Source organism: Symphodus melops (genome assembly GCF_947650265.1).
Source record: "Symphodus melops genome assembly, chromosome: 16".
Lineage (NCBI taxonomy): Eukaryota > Metazoa > Chordata > Actinopteri > Labriformes > Labridae > Symphodus > Symphodus melops.
This window is the reverse complement of record NC_136706.1, coordinates 18,728,244-18,747,515: the sequence shown is the minus strand read 5'-3', so window position 1 is coordinate 18,747,515 and position 19,272 is coordinate 18,728,244. Positions and strand designations below refer to the sequence as shown.

General features: G+C 39.3%; 1 protein-coding gene across 2 annotated transcripts; it reads left to right on the top strand.

Moving 5' to 3' along the window:
- Positions 1 to 5,158: 5,158 nt before the first annotated feature.
- On the top strand, positions 5,159 to 19,080 carry ppp2r2ab (protein phosphatase 2, regulatory subunit B, alpha b). Of its 2 annotated transcripts, none has more exons than XM_079363714.1 (10): positions 5,159 to 5,497; positions 7,281 to 7,349; positions 9,780 to 9,877; positions 10,612 to 10,777; positions 12,203 to 12,315; positions 13,331 to 13,508; positions 13,996 to 14,160; positions 14,455 to 14,624; positions 17,221 to 17,312; positions 17,423 to 19,080. In XM_079363714.1, exons 1-10 carry the CDS (start codon positions 5,491 to 5,493, stop codon positions 17,700 to 17,702), a joined length of 1,338 nt encoding a protein of 445 aa, XP_079219840.1. In that variant the 5' UTR covers positions 5,159 to 5,490; the 3' UTR covers positions 17,703 to 19,080. The 2 variants fall into 2 exon arrangements, with proteins under 2 accessions (XP_079219840.1, XP_079219839.1); XM_079363713.1 differs by lacking the exon at positions 5,159 to 5,497 and adding an exon at positions 5,867 to 5,891.
- Positions 19,081 to 19,272: the final 192 nt, after the last annotated feature.

Sequence of the window (19,272 nt, the reverse complement as noted above, 5' to 3'; positions counted from 1 at the left end):
GCTCACTTAGTACACACTTTTATTTTAAAAAAGGGTCCATTCGTTACATCATATGAATAACACCATGAGTTTAAGGAGATTACTTGCATGAGAAGTTGTGTTAGAAGATGCGTTTGCAAGAATATAATGCTGTATTGAGACACTGTTACTTACCACAAAAAAATCTAAGCATAGTGTAAGTCAGGGGAAATGTATGATTATGCAAATATGATACAATGATCTAAATATAGCATTGAGCAGATACAGTGTTATATCTGTTTTGTGTTCCATTGCAATGAATGCATAGTTATTACAAATAATACAATAAATAATCAGCTCTTATAGAATCCTAAAAGTGAGCCTCAAAGCATCCAGGAAAAATCTGCTTTATTACTTTTGACATACATTGTTATAAACAGCAAAACCACTGCACAGCTTATACATTGTTGTTTTTCAATGTTTCCATCTTATAGATAGATAGATAGATAGATAGATAGATAGATAGATAGATAGATAGATAGATAGATAGATAGATAGATAGATAGACAGATAGATAGATAGATAGATACTTTATTGATCCCGAGGGAAATTCAAGGCATCCAGTAGCAGTATACAGACAGGCAGGACACAAGACATTAGTTACAATACACACCCGCTGTCCCCCCCCCCTCTGTATACAATAATCCCCCAAACAAGATTTAGCAGCCCCTATGTGACTAAGAGTAAACATAATTACAGGTTAAACCTGTGCAGTTAGCATTAGCATTAGCATTAGACTTAAAACGTATATAGCATAATGTACATAACCTGTGAAGGAGAGAAAAACATGTGCTGGTTAAAAGATACCTGTAAACAGTTAAAGAGCCTTAGAAACAAAGTGCTGACCTTCTAGAAACTAGTTACATGTGCATGTACAGAGGTGTTTGAGGTAGTGCCAGAGGTGTGAGTACAGTCATTAAAACATAAAGGAGCTCTGGGCATGAACAACATTATACATATAATTTTATACAAAACATCCAATGTTGGATAATAACACAGTCATCTGCAACATAATGTTAATAATTCTTTTTGGAAGCCATTAAACAGTCCCTGTGGATCTTTTGGAGGCAGGCCGAATACACGTTATCAGGAAGCAGTTCCATTTTTACCATGTGTGTGCTCCAACAATAATTAAAGGCATAATTATATCAGCTTTTTGTTATTGCGAGTAACTGGAATGTTTTGCTCTTGTTTATATTGTATTCTGTTATTGGAAAACAAACTTTATATACTGCCACATACATTGGTAAAAATGTATTCTGTCTTTCTTATGACTTCTGTTTCCCAGATGGGGCAATTCTTGTTCACACTTTGTTATTTTAGAGAGATGCTTCTCACACAAAGGTCTGAACCACACACATGCAGTGTGAGTATACAAGTCTGTTATAGTTTCACACTAAGTCTCAAAAATATCATTATCTAATATTTTAGGTGCTTTTGGGTTATCTATGACAGTTAAACTGTTGTCAACACAAATCTTGAAATCCAACAGCTTTTTAAAGCCTAACACCCACTGAATCACTTGTGGTTATTTATTGAGTTAATTTTATGACAAAATGTATCATTGAGTTGTGAAACATAATATTTCCCCCCTAAATTATTATAATTATATGAACATGGCAGCCCTTTACCTAACTACCTCATGTTTACATCATCATCCTTTTGCACTAATGCACTATGATCTTATTTAGTTTTGTAGATATTAGTCTTTATTTACTTGTTTATGTTTTAGTTGATTGTTATTATTTAATGTTTACCGTGTACAAAGAGAGCACAGTCTACCAAAGTTAAATTCCTTGTGTGTTAAACATACCTGGCCAATAAAGCTGATTCTGATAACTAACGTTTTCAACCCCTCGCTGCCCTCTGGTGGACAAACCTGAGTAATAGAGTTTGGTTTGTAATCATCCTTGATGATGACATAGCGTTCTTTCCGAACAAACATGAGATTTTTTTTTAACAACAAAGTTAATACAAGTCATATAAGCATGTTGCTAACTGAAAAGGTGAATGTCCTACATGGACAAATGAACTCTCAGTTACAGTCATTTTATTACTTATTTACAGTGAATGAAATGAAAATAGATTTTTTCATTAGAATTTTGAAATTCTTTATTAATCACCGGTGGGAAATTAAGGGGACTGGCTGTTTAAAAATCAATGAGATTTTCTATGTTTTTTTATTGACAATCCAAATATAGAAATAACATGTTGCATGAGGACAGCAAGAAACTCAACTCCTGGGGGACACAATGTTAAATTGTTGCTTAAAAGAGATACTGTTTGCTGCCTTATACTCTCATGGATATCTATGCTATCATGTTTTTAAATTTGGAAACTACATAAATTCTGTATTAGGGCTTTAAGAAGTTTATAAGAAAGAACACATTTAAGAGTTGTTTGTGTGCCTTGTTGCATTAGACAACATCTAAAGTTAAACAGGAAGTCCAACAACCCCCAACAGACAGACGGTACACTTGAGATTTGAACATGTGTTGAACTTCCCAAACTACAAATGAAAATGATTTTTTTCCCATGCATCTGCATTAGAGTTTCATTATATGTATACAAAACACTAATGCAGATTTTTTTATTTAAGTTGCTAAAATTACAACAAATCTAGCATCTATCAAATGTGTTTTCTTACATCATACTGTATGAATCAATGCATTTTTTGTATTTCACACTCAGTAGGACCATATCTTTGGATGAAAATATTTTAAACGAGTTGTTTCATGAATTCTATCACAGTTGAAAGCCTGGCTTTATTGCCGCAATGAGGTTCCCATATGCGGTTTTAAATAAATGATCTTCACAACTATTTGGTGGCATGCCAAGGAACTGGTTTAAATACATGTTCCCCATGTGATTATTTTTTGAGGGATCCCTTTACTTTCAGACTAGAGCTGGGAAGAAATTTTAGGTAAGTTTATGACAGAATACGTGCAACATTAAATCGTATCAGACACGGCATGTGCTTTCTGTCTCTGCCAGCATTAAGCCAGCAGATCATTGCAAATTCTAAGGCTTAAACATGATTGTTATTACCCTTCTCCTTTTCTTTTTGTGTTGAAACTTTTCTGCAGTCTTGCAATCTGTGATGAGGGGCAGATGCTGGGCATAGAGCAAGGTGCAGTGCTGCTGGTTGTTGAGGACAATTGCAGGGTTTGAAATCTTTGGCAGGTAAAGCGGGTCAAAAAGGGATTGACAACTTCACGGAGTCTATTATTGCAGTTGGCACTCTCGATAGCTCTACTCCAACTGAGAAATTGCTCCATCTCAGTTTCCTTTCCTGTGGGCTTTCCAGTTGCTGGTATTCATCCCTTTCCTGCATTTCTCAGAGAGCTGCAGTTGTATTCCTCTGTTCTTCAGTGGGCTTACTTCCTCTGGCAGAAATAAATGATCTGAAGTATCCATGTGGGTGGTGAAACTATCACTTACACATCTGAGGGCCTCTGTCTGTGTGTGTGTGTGTGTGTGTGTGTGTGTGTGTTTGTGTGTGGCACTTTTTTATACATAATAGAAGCTCTTCAGTTCTTCACTAGCAGCCTGTGACTCCTTTATTGTACACATGACTTACTGAAGATAATGTAAGTAACATAGACATGTCTATTTTCAGAAACTTTGATTGGTAATAGAAGACATGGCAGTGTGAGGTCAGGACTGTGATTTGTTAGGGACATGTGTATGCTTTGTATCACACAGTCCGAACAGCAGCCCATTGCTCTTTTACTTTCAGCTTTTATCTCTGCATGAACTAAAACCTTCTTGAATGAGAACATTCAAGTCTATCCATGTTTCTACAGTGTGATATATTACTCAAGCCCACAGACATCAAAATGCTTTTAATTGCTGGGATTGTCTTCAACATAGTTTTCGACATCGTTTTTTGCTGAGCTGCAAAATACTGAGCCAGATCTCAATTTTTAGAAAAACCTGCAGTGAATGCAGAGTAATACACATGGGCATTTCACAACCAAATTGTTGTTTTTCTTGACAGCAACATAACTCCCACTGTATCAGCCCAGCTGTAACACATGGTATGTGGACTATATGTGTACTGTAAAATTACAGTAAAGAAACTACAGTTTCACTAACCTTATCCTTTCATTGTTCTGTCAGGGATATGCTGAATACACATGGAAGATTATATTTAAGGTTTTATTAATACAAAACTTAGCATAGTTTACAATAGATTTTCTGTGTCATTAAAGTAGGTGTGGAGAGGTGGAGGTTCATTTTGCAACAATAACTTTGTTTATGATGATGGGCTTACATGTTTAAGATGAAAATAAGACTGCTGAAAATCCTTTCCTGGTTTTTTACCAATCAAATATGATATCACTAAAACTATATTTTAAAGTACTTGACTGGAAAGCCAAGAATATTGTCTCTGCTAATTTCAGGATGGTATGAAGTTCTTGTCCAGAGCAGCAGCATGGATGAGAACTTCAACCCAGCCCATGTGCCTTTTTCATTCAGTTCAAATTAGGGGGAAGTAAATCAGAATCAGAACAAACTTCATTAACCCAATATACTTACAGATAGAGAGCAAGTGTATCAGGATATTGAAATACAGATAGGATTACCAATATTTGATAAAGCACATGCATGTAAGAATTAGGCAAGTATCAAGTAGGCTAGCCTATCTCTATAATCTAAACATATCTGAATGTTACACGATATTCAGCTCTCTAGTGCAACAATGCATAACAGTGCATATTAGACAGTAATATTTGTGAATGGATGTAACCTATTTACAGAGGTAGTCATCGTTTTGTTGAAGAGAGCTGTCTTTGCACTACAGGCCTACCTAAAGTCATATTTAAAGGACCACAACTTTGAAGATCTCCATTGAAATGGAGAGTGTTGGCTTTTGTGAGGTCGTGGTGAAATGGATAGTCCTTGGCTACTTCATGAAACAAATGTTTACAAAGGGACATTGGTCTTTTTTTCTGAAAAGCTTTTCTTTTCAAAGAACTAAAAATAGCTCTCTTAACTTAAATCAGGTAAACGTATCACTGATTGTGTATCAGTCTACATTATGCTTGTATGCTGTCTACATCCCTATAGGCGCTCTCAAACTATAAACACTATTGCGCACTGCTGATGTATTATAGGTGGGTACAGGATGATGATATCAAGAGACTAGAAACCCTTGGGTGCCGCTTGGTTCTCGTGCGGAAAAAGACAAGAGAGGGGTGGGGAAAAGTGACTTGTGGGATGCGGCAGGAGAGACACAGGGGGAGAGTGACTGATACACTGAGTAAAACAGCAGCGAGAGAAGCGGGAAAGAAACGGAGAGCAATAAAAAAAAACATTCTACTCTGAATTAAGTGCCTGTCATTCGGGTTTGTGCAGACAGTAAGCGGATATTCAGCGGAAGGAAAAGTTTATATCCCACGAAGCAGCGCGTGGGAGTGGGAAGCAGGATCGTGACTGACTGAGGCAAGCTCCACTGTCTGTCTCGTCATGGCAGGTAATTCAATTTAATCATTACACATTTAAAACTACACGACACAGTGGTGCTTTTGCTGCTCTTGAAGACGGATGTGTTGCATAAAGCCAGCTCAGCTCAGCTTGCGGTAGCTCGCTAACAAAACTTAGCTAATGCTAACGTCGGCTAGCCAGCAAACTCAAGTGTCATCGCCCATCTGGCCTGTTTGCCGGCTAAAGCTAACTAGCCAGCTGCGGCTAGCAAATGAAATCTGTTTACTGTGATCACCCGCCCGGGACCAATATTCAAGCTAACGCTGCATACCGTGTTAGCTAAACAGCTAAACTATCCGTTCGCCAACTTGTCGTATGGGTAACGGTTGCTAAGCGACTTCATATTGTTTTATCCACGGTTAACATTAAGCAGATGGTGAGAGGTAAACAGGCAGTTTCCGCTTCACTGCACATATTTCTTAAACATGCCATGACTGGCTTGACAAGCCCGGCGTGCTAGCGTTAGCTCAAACTTTGACATTGCCCACATGCAGGCTAGTACTTCAGGCCTCCAGCAGACTAAACGAGCTGTCAAATAGCGTGCTATTAACATTTTCTGGCTTAAAGGGGAGAAAACCCGAGAGAGTCAATGTTGGGTGATAAATATATGAAAGTGTGAATTCACACCCTCAGACCCAGATTGTCAGAGTGAACTATATATCCTCACGTAGTATTTCATTCATCGGCTGATACTTAAAGAGATCCTATAAAAAGCATAAGGCTGAAGTCGTTTGTAGCTGTATGTGTTGATGGTTGTTATAATGAATTAAGTATATATAGGTCAGTACTGACTAAAGCGTGCATTGACACGGTTTGGGCGGGGAAGTACTGTGTAACAGGGGTCTTTAGGCATTGCACATCACCCTCATATTAAAGTGACTGAGATTATCTAATCATTAATACACCTCATTGCTACGTGCATTTTCTTCTGCAACAAATGAGAACAAGAAATGGGAGTGCTGCATTTTTGTTTGGCCAGTACCTACTAAGCCTGTCCTGTTTTTTTTTTTTTTTTTAAATTATGATTCATTTCAGTATCCTGTGTGTATGATGAAGTCTTGGTGACTCATAACTGTCCTTGATTATTCTGCAGAGCTCTTCCACTAGGTGTTGGACATTGTTTTCGACAAATCAGACCAGTTTTTATTGTGCAATAACTGAAATTGTCTCCTGTGAAAATTTAAGGAATTCATCTCAATGGCTTGTGCAATAAATTAGGATTATTGAAACCTGTTGAGATTGATGGAGTTCATGATCGACACAGGCAGTCTGTCATTTCTTGATGTATTTTTAACATAGGATCCTGGCAGACAGCATCTCCTTCTGTTGTAACAGCTGCCAGGCATACAATAAAAGATGTTAAAGTCCAAATTCAGCTACTGTTGTCCTGATCTGATGCTGAGTCCATATTTAAATAATTATTAGTTCATTTTCCCTCCACAGTACATCTGCATTGAACAAGACACAAATCGGACTTGATTTCGTGGATGTATTCATAATTGATTGATTTAAAGATGATCAACATTCATTCGTTGAGGGAATCTTGAATTGATTAAAGTTGTCTAAGTTGGTTTTGTTTGGCTTTAAAGTTACACTTAAAGATATTGTTTAAAGGATATGTGCATAGGTAAGACCACACATTACTTTTGCAACAAGTGTGCATGTGCCATAGGAAAAAAAAACCAACTCCCCACTATACTATGGACATGTGAATTGAGATCTTTCATGTGTGAACACGTTAAATTCAGCGTTGTTTATTTTGATGTCTGCAGGACCTGGAGGTGACATGCAGTGGTGCTTCTCTCAGGTGAAAGGAGCCATTGATGATGACGTGGCTGAAGGTATGAACACTGCCCAAAACTGAGTATTTATACAAGCATGGTTTATGAAACATTAAAAACGTATTGCTGGATTGGATCATACACACAGATTGCAAAGTATGCACATAGTCGTTCAACCACTCCCTAATTTGCCTGATTACAACTAGGTGATTTGGATGTGACGTTGCTCATTTCAACTTAAAGTCCTTGCAGCAGGACATAACAGGCTCACCCACTTAAACCAACAGAAATATACCCCCCCCCCCCCCAATATAACACAAGTCTGTTTATTTATTTCTTTTAGTGTTTTTTTTGTGTTATTTTGTGCTTGTGCATATCAAATTCTTCTACTTCAGCTTCACATTGGATTATCTTTTCACTGGTCTGTCACAAGCTCTTATTGCTACAGGATGTGTTCGACACTGATGTTGGTTGCTGACCACTAAGTCCCTGTATGGATCAATATTAAACCCCCAAAAATGTGGGAGTGAAACTTATCAGCAAGAGGGAGCTGGGTAGATGAAGAGCTGCAGACGATAGTGTCTGCAACATGGACTCTCCACTAACTTTGTTAAATGTTGCTCAGTGCTCATGCTGAATTCAAGTTGGGTCGTTGTATGTTAATAACAAAGAGTACAGTCTTTTAGCTGCTCTTTTGTTAAGTGTCTAGAGATAACATTTTATATGAATTGGTGCTGAACCTTCACCAGGCCACATGTCTGATAATGAACAGAACCTTTACCAGAGATGGTTTGTCCCACTCAAAAGTAGTTTATTCTTTGTAGACACAGGAGTCTGACGTGTCATCATGGCAGCAGTATTTTTGCTCCTTTGTCTCAGTCTAAGGAAGCAGTTGCATTACGTTTTATTCATCGTTTCAGGTGTTTTAACTTCACATTTGACCAACCAGTACTCGCTGAAATGAATGCAGAATAGTACAACTCTTGCTATCTATCTCACATAAAGGCTGTAAAACAGTTGTATAGGGGTGGTCCACACTCATTGATGAAAATGGGCAAAATGGTAAAAACCAGCTTGACTTCATCAGCACCATAAAACAGCATTCTCTAACCTGATCATGAAGTCATATGAACACCCCTGTCCAGTGTTTCACTGCTGACGTACATGTTTAGCCCTCAAGGGATTTTGTGACCCTGTTTATAATTTTGTGTTCTTTATATGTAATGCTTGAAACAACGATTTCCTTGAGGACGCTCTCCAGACACTCTTCTGAGAAACTCTGTAAAAAAAAGCACAAAGACAAGAGAGAGTGAGGTGCTCCTATACTACGTTTCTCTTGTTCATATACTAACCCTGGGGTGACGTACTGTCCTTACAGGCCTTCTTATGTGATGATGTATAGAAACTTGTAAAATGTCATTCAGTAAGCAAGCAAGCAGGTATGTAAGGAAGCAGTGGTGTATGTGTGGGTGACGGTTCCACTGTCGTTCACTGGGAAACACTGAGTCATGCTTCATCTCTCTATCTGAGCTTATCAACAATATTGAGTTTCTTTTTATTGTGTTTTATTATGTGCTTTAGTGAGCCGACATGGTGCTGCAGAACATTATTTTGGGTCCCAAAATAATCAAATGGGCAGTCTGTCATGTTTCAGCCCTTTGAAATGCTTTCTTCAGAGTGATGCAAAAATGGTTTGTCCTCCTCTGCCTTCAAGTCACACCTCAATGAGTGAGGAGTGTTTCTCATTACGTTAAGTTATAGGCAAACCTATTGAAGTCATAGATTCACTCCATTCATTGTCCCTTAAATATGATGTGACTGATATTGAGAAGTCTTCAGTGCTGTTACAGAAGATGTCATGTACATCCTCTAAGGAAGACATGCTTTTAATACCATTGTATCGCCCCCCTGCGTTGGGCCTCAGGGAGCACCATGTACACAAAGACATCATGATACAACCTTTGGCAGCATTGTCTTTCTGCTCCAGTGGGCAACAAAGGGTTAAGTAAGTGTGTGTATGTGTGTGAGAGACGGATTTGGTTTATGAAGCAACATAGTGCTGCTGGGTGAAGCTATAATGCTGTCTGAGTGAGCGATGAGGGTGGAACTAGGTTACTGATCATTTTTCATCTGCTCTACATGCTCTGACATCCTTCTGCATCTCCGGCCTACACGCTCGCTCTGATGCATGGACTCATTCTCTCAAGTATTGGAGAAGAGTCTTTTTGTGTCTGTTCTCGCCAATTAAAGGAGCCTTTATTTTAAATGTCTGTAATGTTTTGTTTTTTTAAGTTTTGTTTTTCGGGCTTTATTGTGGAGAGAGGAAAGTGGATAAGGTCAGCAGGGGGGGGGAAAGACATGAGGGAAAGTCTGCCACAGGCCGCCCGCCCGAGGACTGCGCCTCAGTACATGGGGACACGCGCAGTGCCACTGCACCACCGGCGCCCCCAAATCTCTGTAATGTTGTCTGTTTGTTTCTTTTTTTTGCAGCTGACATCATTTCCACAGTTGAGTTTAACCACACAGGGGAGCTGCTAGCCACAGGAGACAAGGGTGGGCGCGTAGTCATTTTCCAGCAGGAAATAGAGGTACTGCTCCAATTTTGTCTTCTGTTTGGTTTAATGCCCCGTTATTATCCATTTTATGAAAAGCTCACCACCATAACTCAATAACTTAAAGGTAGGGATGTAACCACTCAACTCATGATACGAATTTCTCCCGATTTTATTCTGAGAGAATCAGGAGGTGAATGGAGCTTCTCATTGTGGTGTCCATTAAATGCTGCATCATGTTGGTTGTGTTATTTGTGTAGTTCCCAGTCTTGTTGCGATGTATGCACCGTTTTTGTCTTGTTTGTTATCGTCTCACCTCTTTCATTTTTCTGTCTCAGGAAGCAAAAAGTCTTCCACTGCCATGTTAACGCCTGTTTATTACAACCAGCCGCCTCTACTCTCCAGCTGCTGACACTCACTGCGTCTTGCTCTTGTCAGAGCAGCGATTCGAACTTGAATTGATTCTTAACTGAGTCACAATTAATCTTTACATCCCTACTTTAAAGTGTAAAACCTGATTTTATTTTATTCTAGAAACTGTTCTCACAGCATTAAGTAAAGGAGCGTGGAGTCACATAGTGACTGGTGAAATGTCTCACTCTGTCAGTTATTTCTCACTCCAAGTCGCTCAAGTCACTTCTAGTTTAAAGCTGGATACATCTGTTTTGAATTAGAAAAAATGCCAAATGTTGAACATTTGATCATCATTGACTTTTCCACCCATGTCTCCTTCTTCCTCTCGTCTTTTTCTGACACATTTCGCCTGGCAGAATAAGAGTCAGCCCCAGTTCAGGAGTGAATACAATGTTTACAGCACTTTCCAGAGCCATGAGCCCGAGTTTGACTACCTGAAGAGTTTGGAAATAGAAGAGAAGATCAACAAGATTCGCTGGCTCCCTCAGAAGAATGCTGCCCAGTTCTTGTTGTCAACTAATGGTAAGTCAGGAAGTCTTTGTCATTGAGTATACAGCCAGATATTCACACACAAATGCCAGTGTTTTCTCTAGGATGGAGTTGTAACAGCGGGAGTGAAGTGGAACAATGTTTTGGTTGCGTGCAATTTGAATAATGTGTTTTATTTCAAAGATTTATGAACATTTATGGGACCAACAAACAAACCACCAAATACAGTAAAATCTTTTTTGCCTGTCAAACCCTCTGGCACATTTTAACTATCCCGTCAAACTAATGTGAATTTTTTTTCTACGGTAATGAGTTAGTAACTAGTGAATCATTGTAAAAGACAATTAGGCTTCTTTTCTTTAAAACCAATGTTTCACCCCCTCACCATGCAGAGGTTTCACTGCTCAGAGAATGAAAGAAAAATAAGGCTTCTACACTTCCTTATGCCCACTCTAAAATCCTCTGACCTAACAGGTTTAATACTGCACTGTTGAGTACGGCTGTCAGTGCTGTAGTTTTATCATTTCATTGTTCACATCACTAACTGCCAGACATAAAAAAAAATAAAATAAAGAAGCCCATCTTGTGAAGCAAACCAGCAGATCAGAACAATCTCACATTCAGGCTTTCTGCTGCCATTATACATCTTAGTCATCTTCCTCTTTAGTGGATCAGCTCTGGGTGATTGTCATACTTTTTACAACCTGTCTTTGTAAATCCTCTTTGGGATCATTTATGTGCAAACGAGTCCTGCACGTCATTTTAGTCTATAGGTATAGCATGGGCGATGCAAGTCAAAGAGCGGACACTTGACTATTAATGCCAATTGTTCAGGAATATGGGAGATTAATATTAATAAAGACAACAAAGCTCCATCACAGGGAGACCGTCTCCATTTCATTAGCTTTATGGTGCGGGAGAGGCTGAAGCATCGTCTCTCTCTCTCTCTCTCTCTCTCTCTCTCTCTCTCTCTCTCTCTCTCTCTCTCTCTCTCTCTCTCTCTCTCTCTCTCTCTCTCCCTCCCCATGTGAAACAAAGAGTTGCACACTTGCAGCTGGGTTATATCTATGGGTTCCTTTCCTTCCTCCTCTCATAAAAAAAGCATCAGCATATTAAAGCAGTGACACAATCCCCATTCAGGGGAAACGATAGTGCTTACTTTAAATTTGAATTTAAAAATTGTGAAATTTGAACACAAATTGGTGACATTAGGAAGTGACTTTTTTAACTTTATTTTCAATCTCGCTGCATCTCACCCATTCGTCCATTTATATCTCTTTAACATATCACAGTCCAATGTGGACAAGGACTGGAATGAATCATTTCAGAAAAATATATTGTACACTTTTACATGCAAGCCTGTAAATGTGTGCGTTTCTTTTTGGTCATTGAAGTATAGTTGTGTGTGTGTGTGTGTGTATGTTTTCTTATTTCCATTTTGGACTTTCATATTAACAGATAAGACAATCAAGCTGTGGAAAATCAGTGAACGGGACAAAAGACCAGAGGGCTATAATCTCAAGGAGGAGGATGGACGCTACAAAGATCCCAACACTATCACGTCACTGCGGGTCAGTTCAGAAATTATTCAACCACACCAGGGCATCGTTACAGAACAGAAAAAGATCTTTACACTCAGGTGTTTGCATTGTATGTTGAACTTAGTAAAACATGTTTTAAGAATTGTTTAAAGAATTATATAGATGCTGGTTTTCTTGTTATAGTAACATTGGCATAGCTCTCTCTTTCTCACCTGCAATACCCCCCAATGACAACCTTTTTGCCTGTAGATGTCGCCGTTTGGCCAGTAGGCTGAATACCAGACCCTGGAGCTCGCCTGAGCAAGATTTTTAACAGTGCCTTATTGCTATATTCTTTACAGTATGAAAGCAGCACGTTTATGAATTCTGTATGAATGGGATTAGTTACTTCTGATGGTCATTTTACAAAGCAGCCTCTGTGTGTGAATGGGTAGGTGTGACGAGTGCTTTGAGTAGTCAGAAAACGAGAAAAGCGATACACAAGCTCAAGTCCATTGACCATGACTGGTAAAAGACGTGTACATAAAGTGTTCTGTACTCACATCAAGCACGGTTTTAGAAGGTTGAGTGTCGTGCCTGAGCACAATTTCTTCCCCCTCCCCTGCTGGTTTGCTGGCTTGTAACACCGTACCATGCCCGAAAATACTTGTGAATGCACACAGTGGGATACAGTATGCGACGATATTCTCGTAGTTGGTTTTCAAGTCCGCCGAGAAAAGAAGATGAAAAAAAGAAACTATCTTTCTCATGTCGCTTTCTCTCTCTGAGCTGAACTCAAAAAAGGAGTGGACAACAAAACAGTGTTTTTATTTTTTGATGCAGAAAACTATTTAAACGTACAGGTGATTTATTTTCATGCACATGATGAACTTGTGCTGTTAATATAAAACATATCGAGTATCGCCATTCAGCGAAAAATATTGAGATACGAGTTTTGGTCCACATCACTCAGCCCTACTGTGGATGAAAAGTGTCACACTGAGATTTCAGAGATTCTTAGGTCTGCCTCGAGTTTTAAATGACATCCTTTCTACTCTTTTCTCAGGTACCAGTTTTAATACCAATGGACCTTATGGTGGAAGCCAGTCCAAGGAGGGTGTTTGCCAACGCTCACACCTACCATATCAACTCTATCTCAGTCAACAGTGACAATGAGACCTACCTGTCTGCAGACGACCTCCGCATCAACCTTTGGCACCTCGAGATCACCGACCGCAGCTTCAGTATCCTTAAATACACGTGCGATTATGTGGCTTAAAAACAGTTTTGATCACCAACCAACCACCAACCAACGTTGATCAGGCTGATTTTAGATTATTTCCTGTTTAAATGACAATTTTTAATTATTTATTACGGAGATGCTAACATAAACGTATTTTCAATACCTGATCTGGAGCTTCACACTCCAAACTCTACAAACGGCTAGAAGAGGGTAAGTGGCAAAATGTCTTTCTACACAAGACGTGCCGAAAAAAATCCATCTGGGCATCCCAGCTGCCATTTGGTCTTTTTTTGTTAAACTCATAATTAGGCTGAAAAGTCTGAATGTTATTTTTAAATGTGGTCTTAATATTGCTCTATTTACCGAATCGTTCACTTGCCATGATCAAAGATTATTATGCAGAATGTTGTTTGTCTGCTGAAAGACTGTAATGCTCTCCACCAACAAGTCGGCCAGATGTTTACTTCTTTTAACCCGGTGCCCTTCAGATATCGTTGACATTAAACCCGCCAACATGGAGGAGCTCACAGAGGTGATCACTGCAGCAGAGTTTCATCCTCATCAGTGTAACACGTTTGTGTACAGCAGCAGCAAAGGAACCATCCGCCTGTGTGACATGAGGGCTTCGGCACTCTGTGATAAGCAATCCAAATGTGAGTACCTCATTTGGTCAGTCTTCTTTTTTATAACATGAAAGGTTGTTTATGTACATGAGTTACCTTATGTTGGTCAACTACAATTACACCTCATTCTAAGCATTTGAAGAGACAGGAGTTCCAATTTTCAACCAATCACGGGAGCACACACTGTGGGAGGAGGCCATGATTTTTTGTTATTCGCACATCTTCAGTATTTAGAAAAACAACTTCATTGAAAACAGTAAAATGACTTGCTGGGCATGCTTCTGTACTTCACCTTGCTTCAATGTATTTCTTTGTCTTTTACAGTATTTGAGGAGCCAGAAGACCCCAGTAATCGCTCGTTCTTCTCTGAGATCATATCCTCAATCTCTGATGTTAAATTTAGCCACAATGGACGCTATATGATGACCAGAGACTACTTGTCTGTGAAGATTTGGGATCTTAACATGGAGAACAGGCCAGTGGAGACTTATCAGGTGAGAACACAGACCTGAAGCTACACAACCCAAACTGTGGAGATCAGCAGGAACAGGGCTGCACAATAATAGGCGTAGACCTGGTTAGAATGGCCATGCTCTTGCACCATTTTGATGCAGATGAAGCTCAAGCTAAGTAACGGCTACCCTCAAATCGATTGATTGATAAAAGGAAAGAGCTTCTTGGATGCAGGAGTAACATGTTGCTAACAGGGATGAGCCTCAGTCCCACAGTTGAACACAAGGATCATTCCATTCCAGCTATGAGGGGGTGCTTAATCTCTAATTTTAAATACATTTCTACAAATCATGGCTTCTAGCGTTTCTTCGTGTAAATATCAAAGTATTAATACTTTTAATGCAATTCTGACAGTAACTACTTCTGATCAATCTCTTTAGTTTTTGAATCAAGAAGTCGCCCACAGGCATTGATTGAAGCAGCGTATCCTCGCGTCCAGAATTTTGTTGGCTACAAAAAACGTCAATCATCTGCAGAGTCGCTTGCAATTGGCTGAGCAGAGCAGGGACAGGCACGTCTTTTCAACTCTGTGGCTATTATAGACTCTGAATAGTGGCAAAGTGTGGCCACCATGTTTAAGAAAAGAACAAAACTTCATATGGAATGAATAGTGACATAAAATACAGTGGAAATCAGCTGTGACGAGGTTGAAGCAATCAATGGATCTTATTGGATCCAATCGTTCACTGGATATTGTGATCATGTGGACCTTAGCAGAGGCAGCAGGACCGTTTTTGTTGGAATATAATAATTTAGTACAGTAAATATTAGAATAGGATGTCAAAAGAGGGTAATAATGGTTATTTGTTTGTTGGTGGTCTGACAGCTGAGTAGACTGTGGCGTCTGAATCTGCGCAAACACTGCCGTCCTGCAGGGCATTATGGATCCTGTAAATAAAAGTCCAAGTCTAGACAAAAATTAGATAAATAGTTAGATTTGACAATCTGTTGATCAGGTTTCACTAAATGAATCCCTAATCAGGGATAACTTCAAATATGTTTTTATCATCACACTTGAAATCGTTCTTTTTGCAGTTATATTTATACATTTCAACTGCATCAGAAAATAGTCTTCCATATTAAGTGAATGCCGTTGCCACACAACAATCTCCTGTTTTTTCGACTGCCTGGTTCGGATCGTCCTCACAATTATCGATGAGTTTGTGTGAACACACACACGCACGCAATTTAATGTGTGATGTATTACTTTACATAAAATCATATAGCTTAATATTGATGATAAATGGATATAAACATGATGACAGATAAGAGTCTGGACTTGATGATTCCTTCAGGAGTCCGTTAGAATTCCGCTGAAGACAGTCACAGGATAAATTTCCCTCTTTCTATATATATGTGTATATATATATATATATATATATATATATATATATTATATATGTATGTGAATGAGTTACATTAAAAACCTGAGGCTGACGAGTGTTATTGCCTGTTTGACTCTTTCTTGAACATTTCATGCAGGGATATCTGATCTCACCATTGGTAGTCAGGAAGACCACTGTGCATGCTCCGTCTGCGTGTCCCCTGCCTGTAAAAATATATATAGATGACGCTGCTTCTGTCACAGACGCACCAGCATGATGTCCAAGGCCAGGGGGAGCTGTGACCACAATCACAGATATGGACCTGTGGCCACAATCACAGGATGTTAGGGGAGCAGGTGTGCTGCTGCACTGATTGTTCTATTGTAGCGGCCACACCTGCACAGTGAGGAGTTGTGTCAGTCACAGTCTGCTCAACACACTGAGCTATCTTGGAATTAGTCTTGAAGACTAAACATAGCTTTGATCAAAATAGTTGAGTTACACAATTGCAAGCCACACGTGTTACGTTTCTGAAGGAATGTGTTGCTCCTCCTACTCCATGTGTGTGAAGAGCATCACTGGAACCATTGTGAAGAGTAAAGCAGGTTTAGATTTGAAATCAAGAAATTACTTAAAGACCCAGTTATAATCGTTTTGGGTTTTTGTCATATTGTGCAGCCCTTTGGGTGTCATACCACTTGAATTGAACTTTCTATTCTAAAAAACTTGCCTTGCCTTTTAATTCAAGGAGGGGTTAATAATATTTTGGAATAAAGTTAGTATTGATTTAAAGCTAGTATTCAAACATCCAACAGTCCATGCAATATTTACATCAGGCTTTGTGTTATTTAATCATTTGGCAGTATGTCTCAACTCTTAATGCAGGGTTTCCTTTTTATTTCAATGAACACTGTGTGGTTGATTATATAATAAAACAATGTGCTTTTTAATAATAGAAATTGATCTTAAAAAATGAACCATGTGGCCGCTCCTTTATTGAATCATTCATTGTAGTTCCATGGATTGGCCACTAAGAGGTGCCATAAATGTTTTGTTTCACTCCAACTTCTGCATAGATAATATGCTTCATTGTAATAAGCTGCTAGGCAATATGGTGAGCATATCAACGGATTACATGTGAGTGTAAGGTTGATCTCATTAGTAACTCCAAATCTGTAGTTGTAATAAAGGTCAGCTCAGAGTGGATGTGTGAGCGTTAAGGGCCTTTCAAACCTGTTTTTGATTATCACAGGTTCATGAGTACCTGAGGAGCAAGCTGTGCTCACTCTACGAGAACGACTGCATCTTCGACAAGTTTGAATGCTGCTGGAATGGCAACGACAAGTGAGTAGAGGGGGTAGACAAAAAAACCTTGGAAAAGAGTCAAAAGTCCTTATTAAGCATGACAAAGGTCTGTCTAAAGCTTACTTAGCATTCTGATATTTCCCCTCCAGTGTGGTGATGACTGGCTCATACAACAACTTCTTCCGGATGTTCGACCGTGGCCAGAGGCGGGATGTAACTCTGGAGGCGTCCCGCGAAAACAGCAAGCCAATGCAGGTCCTAAAGCCCCGCAAAGTGTGTGCGGGAGGCAAACGCAAGAAGGATGAAATCAGCGTGGACAGTTTGGACTTCAACAAGAAGATCCTTCACACTGCCTGGCATCCCCAGGACAACATCATCGCTGTGGCGACAACCAACAACCTCTACATATTCCAGGATAAAGTGAACTAATTATAGGGTGAGCTTATGTGAGATCTGGCGTGGGTGACCTCGTGTACCACCTGCAGCCTTTCAGGCTCATCCAGGGTGATCTGTGGTAACCACGACAACCAGCATCCCTGTCCGTCGCTTCTGGGTGACCAAACTTTGCCACTTTGTTCTAGATGTGGACAGAGGAAGTCTTGCTCTTGCCCATCATCAGCCTATCTTTGGCAGAGAATCACCCGCCTTGTTGTTTAAGTGATATTGTGCCAATTTTTTTTTCCCCCCACACTATTTTGTTTTCCTTTATAGTTTTATTTTGTTATTTGCAAGGCCACCTGCCCTTGTCTTCCCTCTGGGGTAACTTTGGTAAAGCAGTTTCCTTAAAACTGAATACAGACACAGTTTTTTTTCTACCCCCCCCCCCCATTGGCTCTGTGGTAGTAAGTGAACAGCACTTATTTAGCATGTCCCATTATTGTCCTGTGCCATTCTAGTGTTTATTTTTCTAAGAAAAACATTTTTGTGTGTACACCTTTTATTAATTCATCTGTCATACTGTTATCGTATTCTTTGAGTCGCTTCACATGTCTCCCCTCTTTAATTAAACCATGCAGACTAAACGGTCACAAATGTATGCTCACAGTTTTCTTTACACACTCACTGCTTACTGCACTACATACTACAGCGTTTGCCTCCAAGAGTTGTGAGAATTAGGGTTTTGTTTCACAGAGTGAAAGCCTGGCACAGTGACTGACTTGCTGTTGCTGGTGCTTCAGGCTCTGGGTGGTCAAAAGGTCCAGACTCCAGATTGGATACTTATTTGATTGGCTCTGTCTTGACATTTTATGTGCATTGATTTCTCTTTCTCCTTTTTTCTGTGTTCCACATTAGATGGGTTAAAGGGTTAGCCTATTCAAATATAATTATTATGATTGTCATATTTGTTGTAAAAAAATATAAAATGTCATCAGATTTGTTCTGTCCTAATTTTGTGAAATGAAGCTGGACCTTAGACATAACATTTTTGTGCCGTTTTAAGTATCGTCTTCCCATGGTGTACCACAGCTCTGAAAAAGCACTTCACAACAGGGGAACCACCTTTTGATTTGACACTGGACTCTGACTGCACCAACTTAAGTACTTGGATGTGTTGAAAGGCTGCAGCTTAAAAGAAAGCATTATTTGAGGCATTAAGTCACTTAAAAAGTGTTTGTTGAAACTACTGCAGACATTATAAATGCTACTGTATGTGATGGTACAATAAGCTGCACAAGGATTTGCAGCAGTTGATGTTTCCACACCGTATTTAAAACGTGGTCCGTTAAGACTATTGATGCCTCTAGTAATGTATAACTACAATTTTAATCTATGACAGTGAAGATAATAAAGGAACTACTTTTTTGCATCCTTGTTATTGCCTGATTGCTGATGGTATGTTATCAGTTTTATGCTGTCCTGTTTTACTATGTATTGTGTCGATGCATCCCAACACTGCCAATTTATCACCTGAAAATTGATTGTACATCAATATGTGAATCCACTATAAAACTATTCAAGATACATGTGAACATATATAACACAACCTTCGCCAAGAATA

Bases quoted from the DNA above. Each gene is read 5' to 3' on its own strand.
- ppp2r2ab (XM_079363713.1), top strand. The intron at 14,625-17,220 runs GTGAGAACACAG...TGATTATCACAG, and splicing joins GGCCAGTGGAGACTTATCAG to GTTCATGAGTACCTGAGGAG. The intron at 17,313-17,422 runs GTGAGTAGAGGG...TTTCCCCTCCAG, and splicing joins TGCTGGAATGGCAACGACAA to TGTGGTGATGACTGGCTCAT.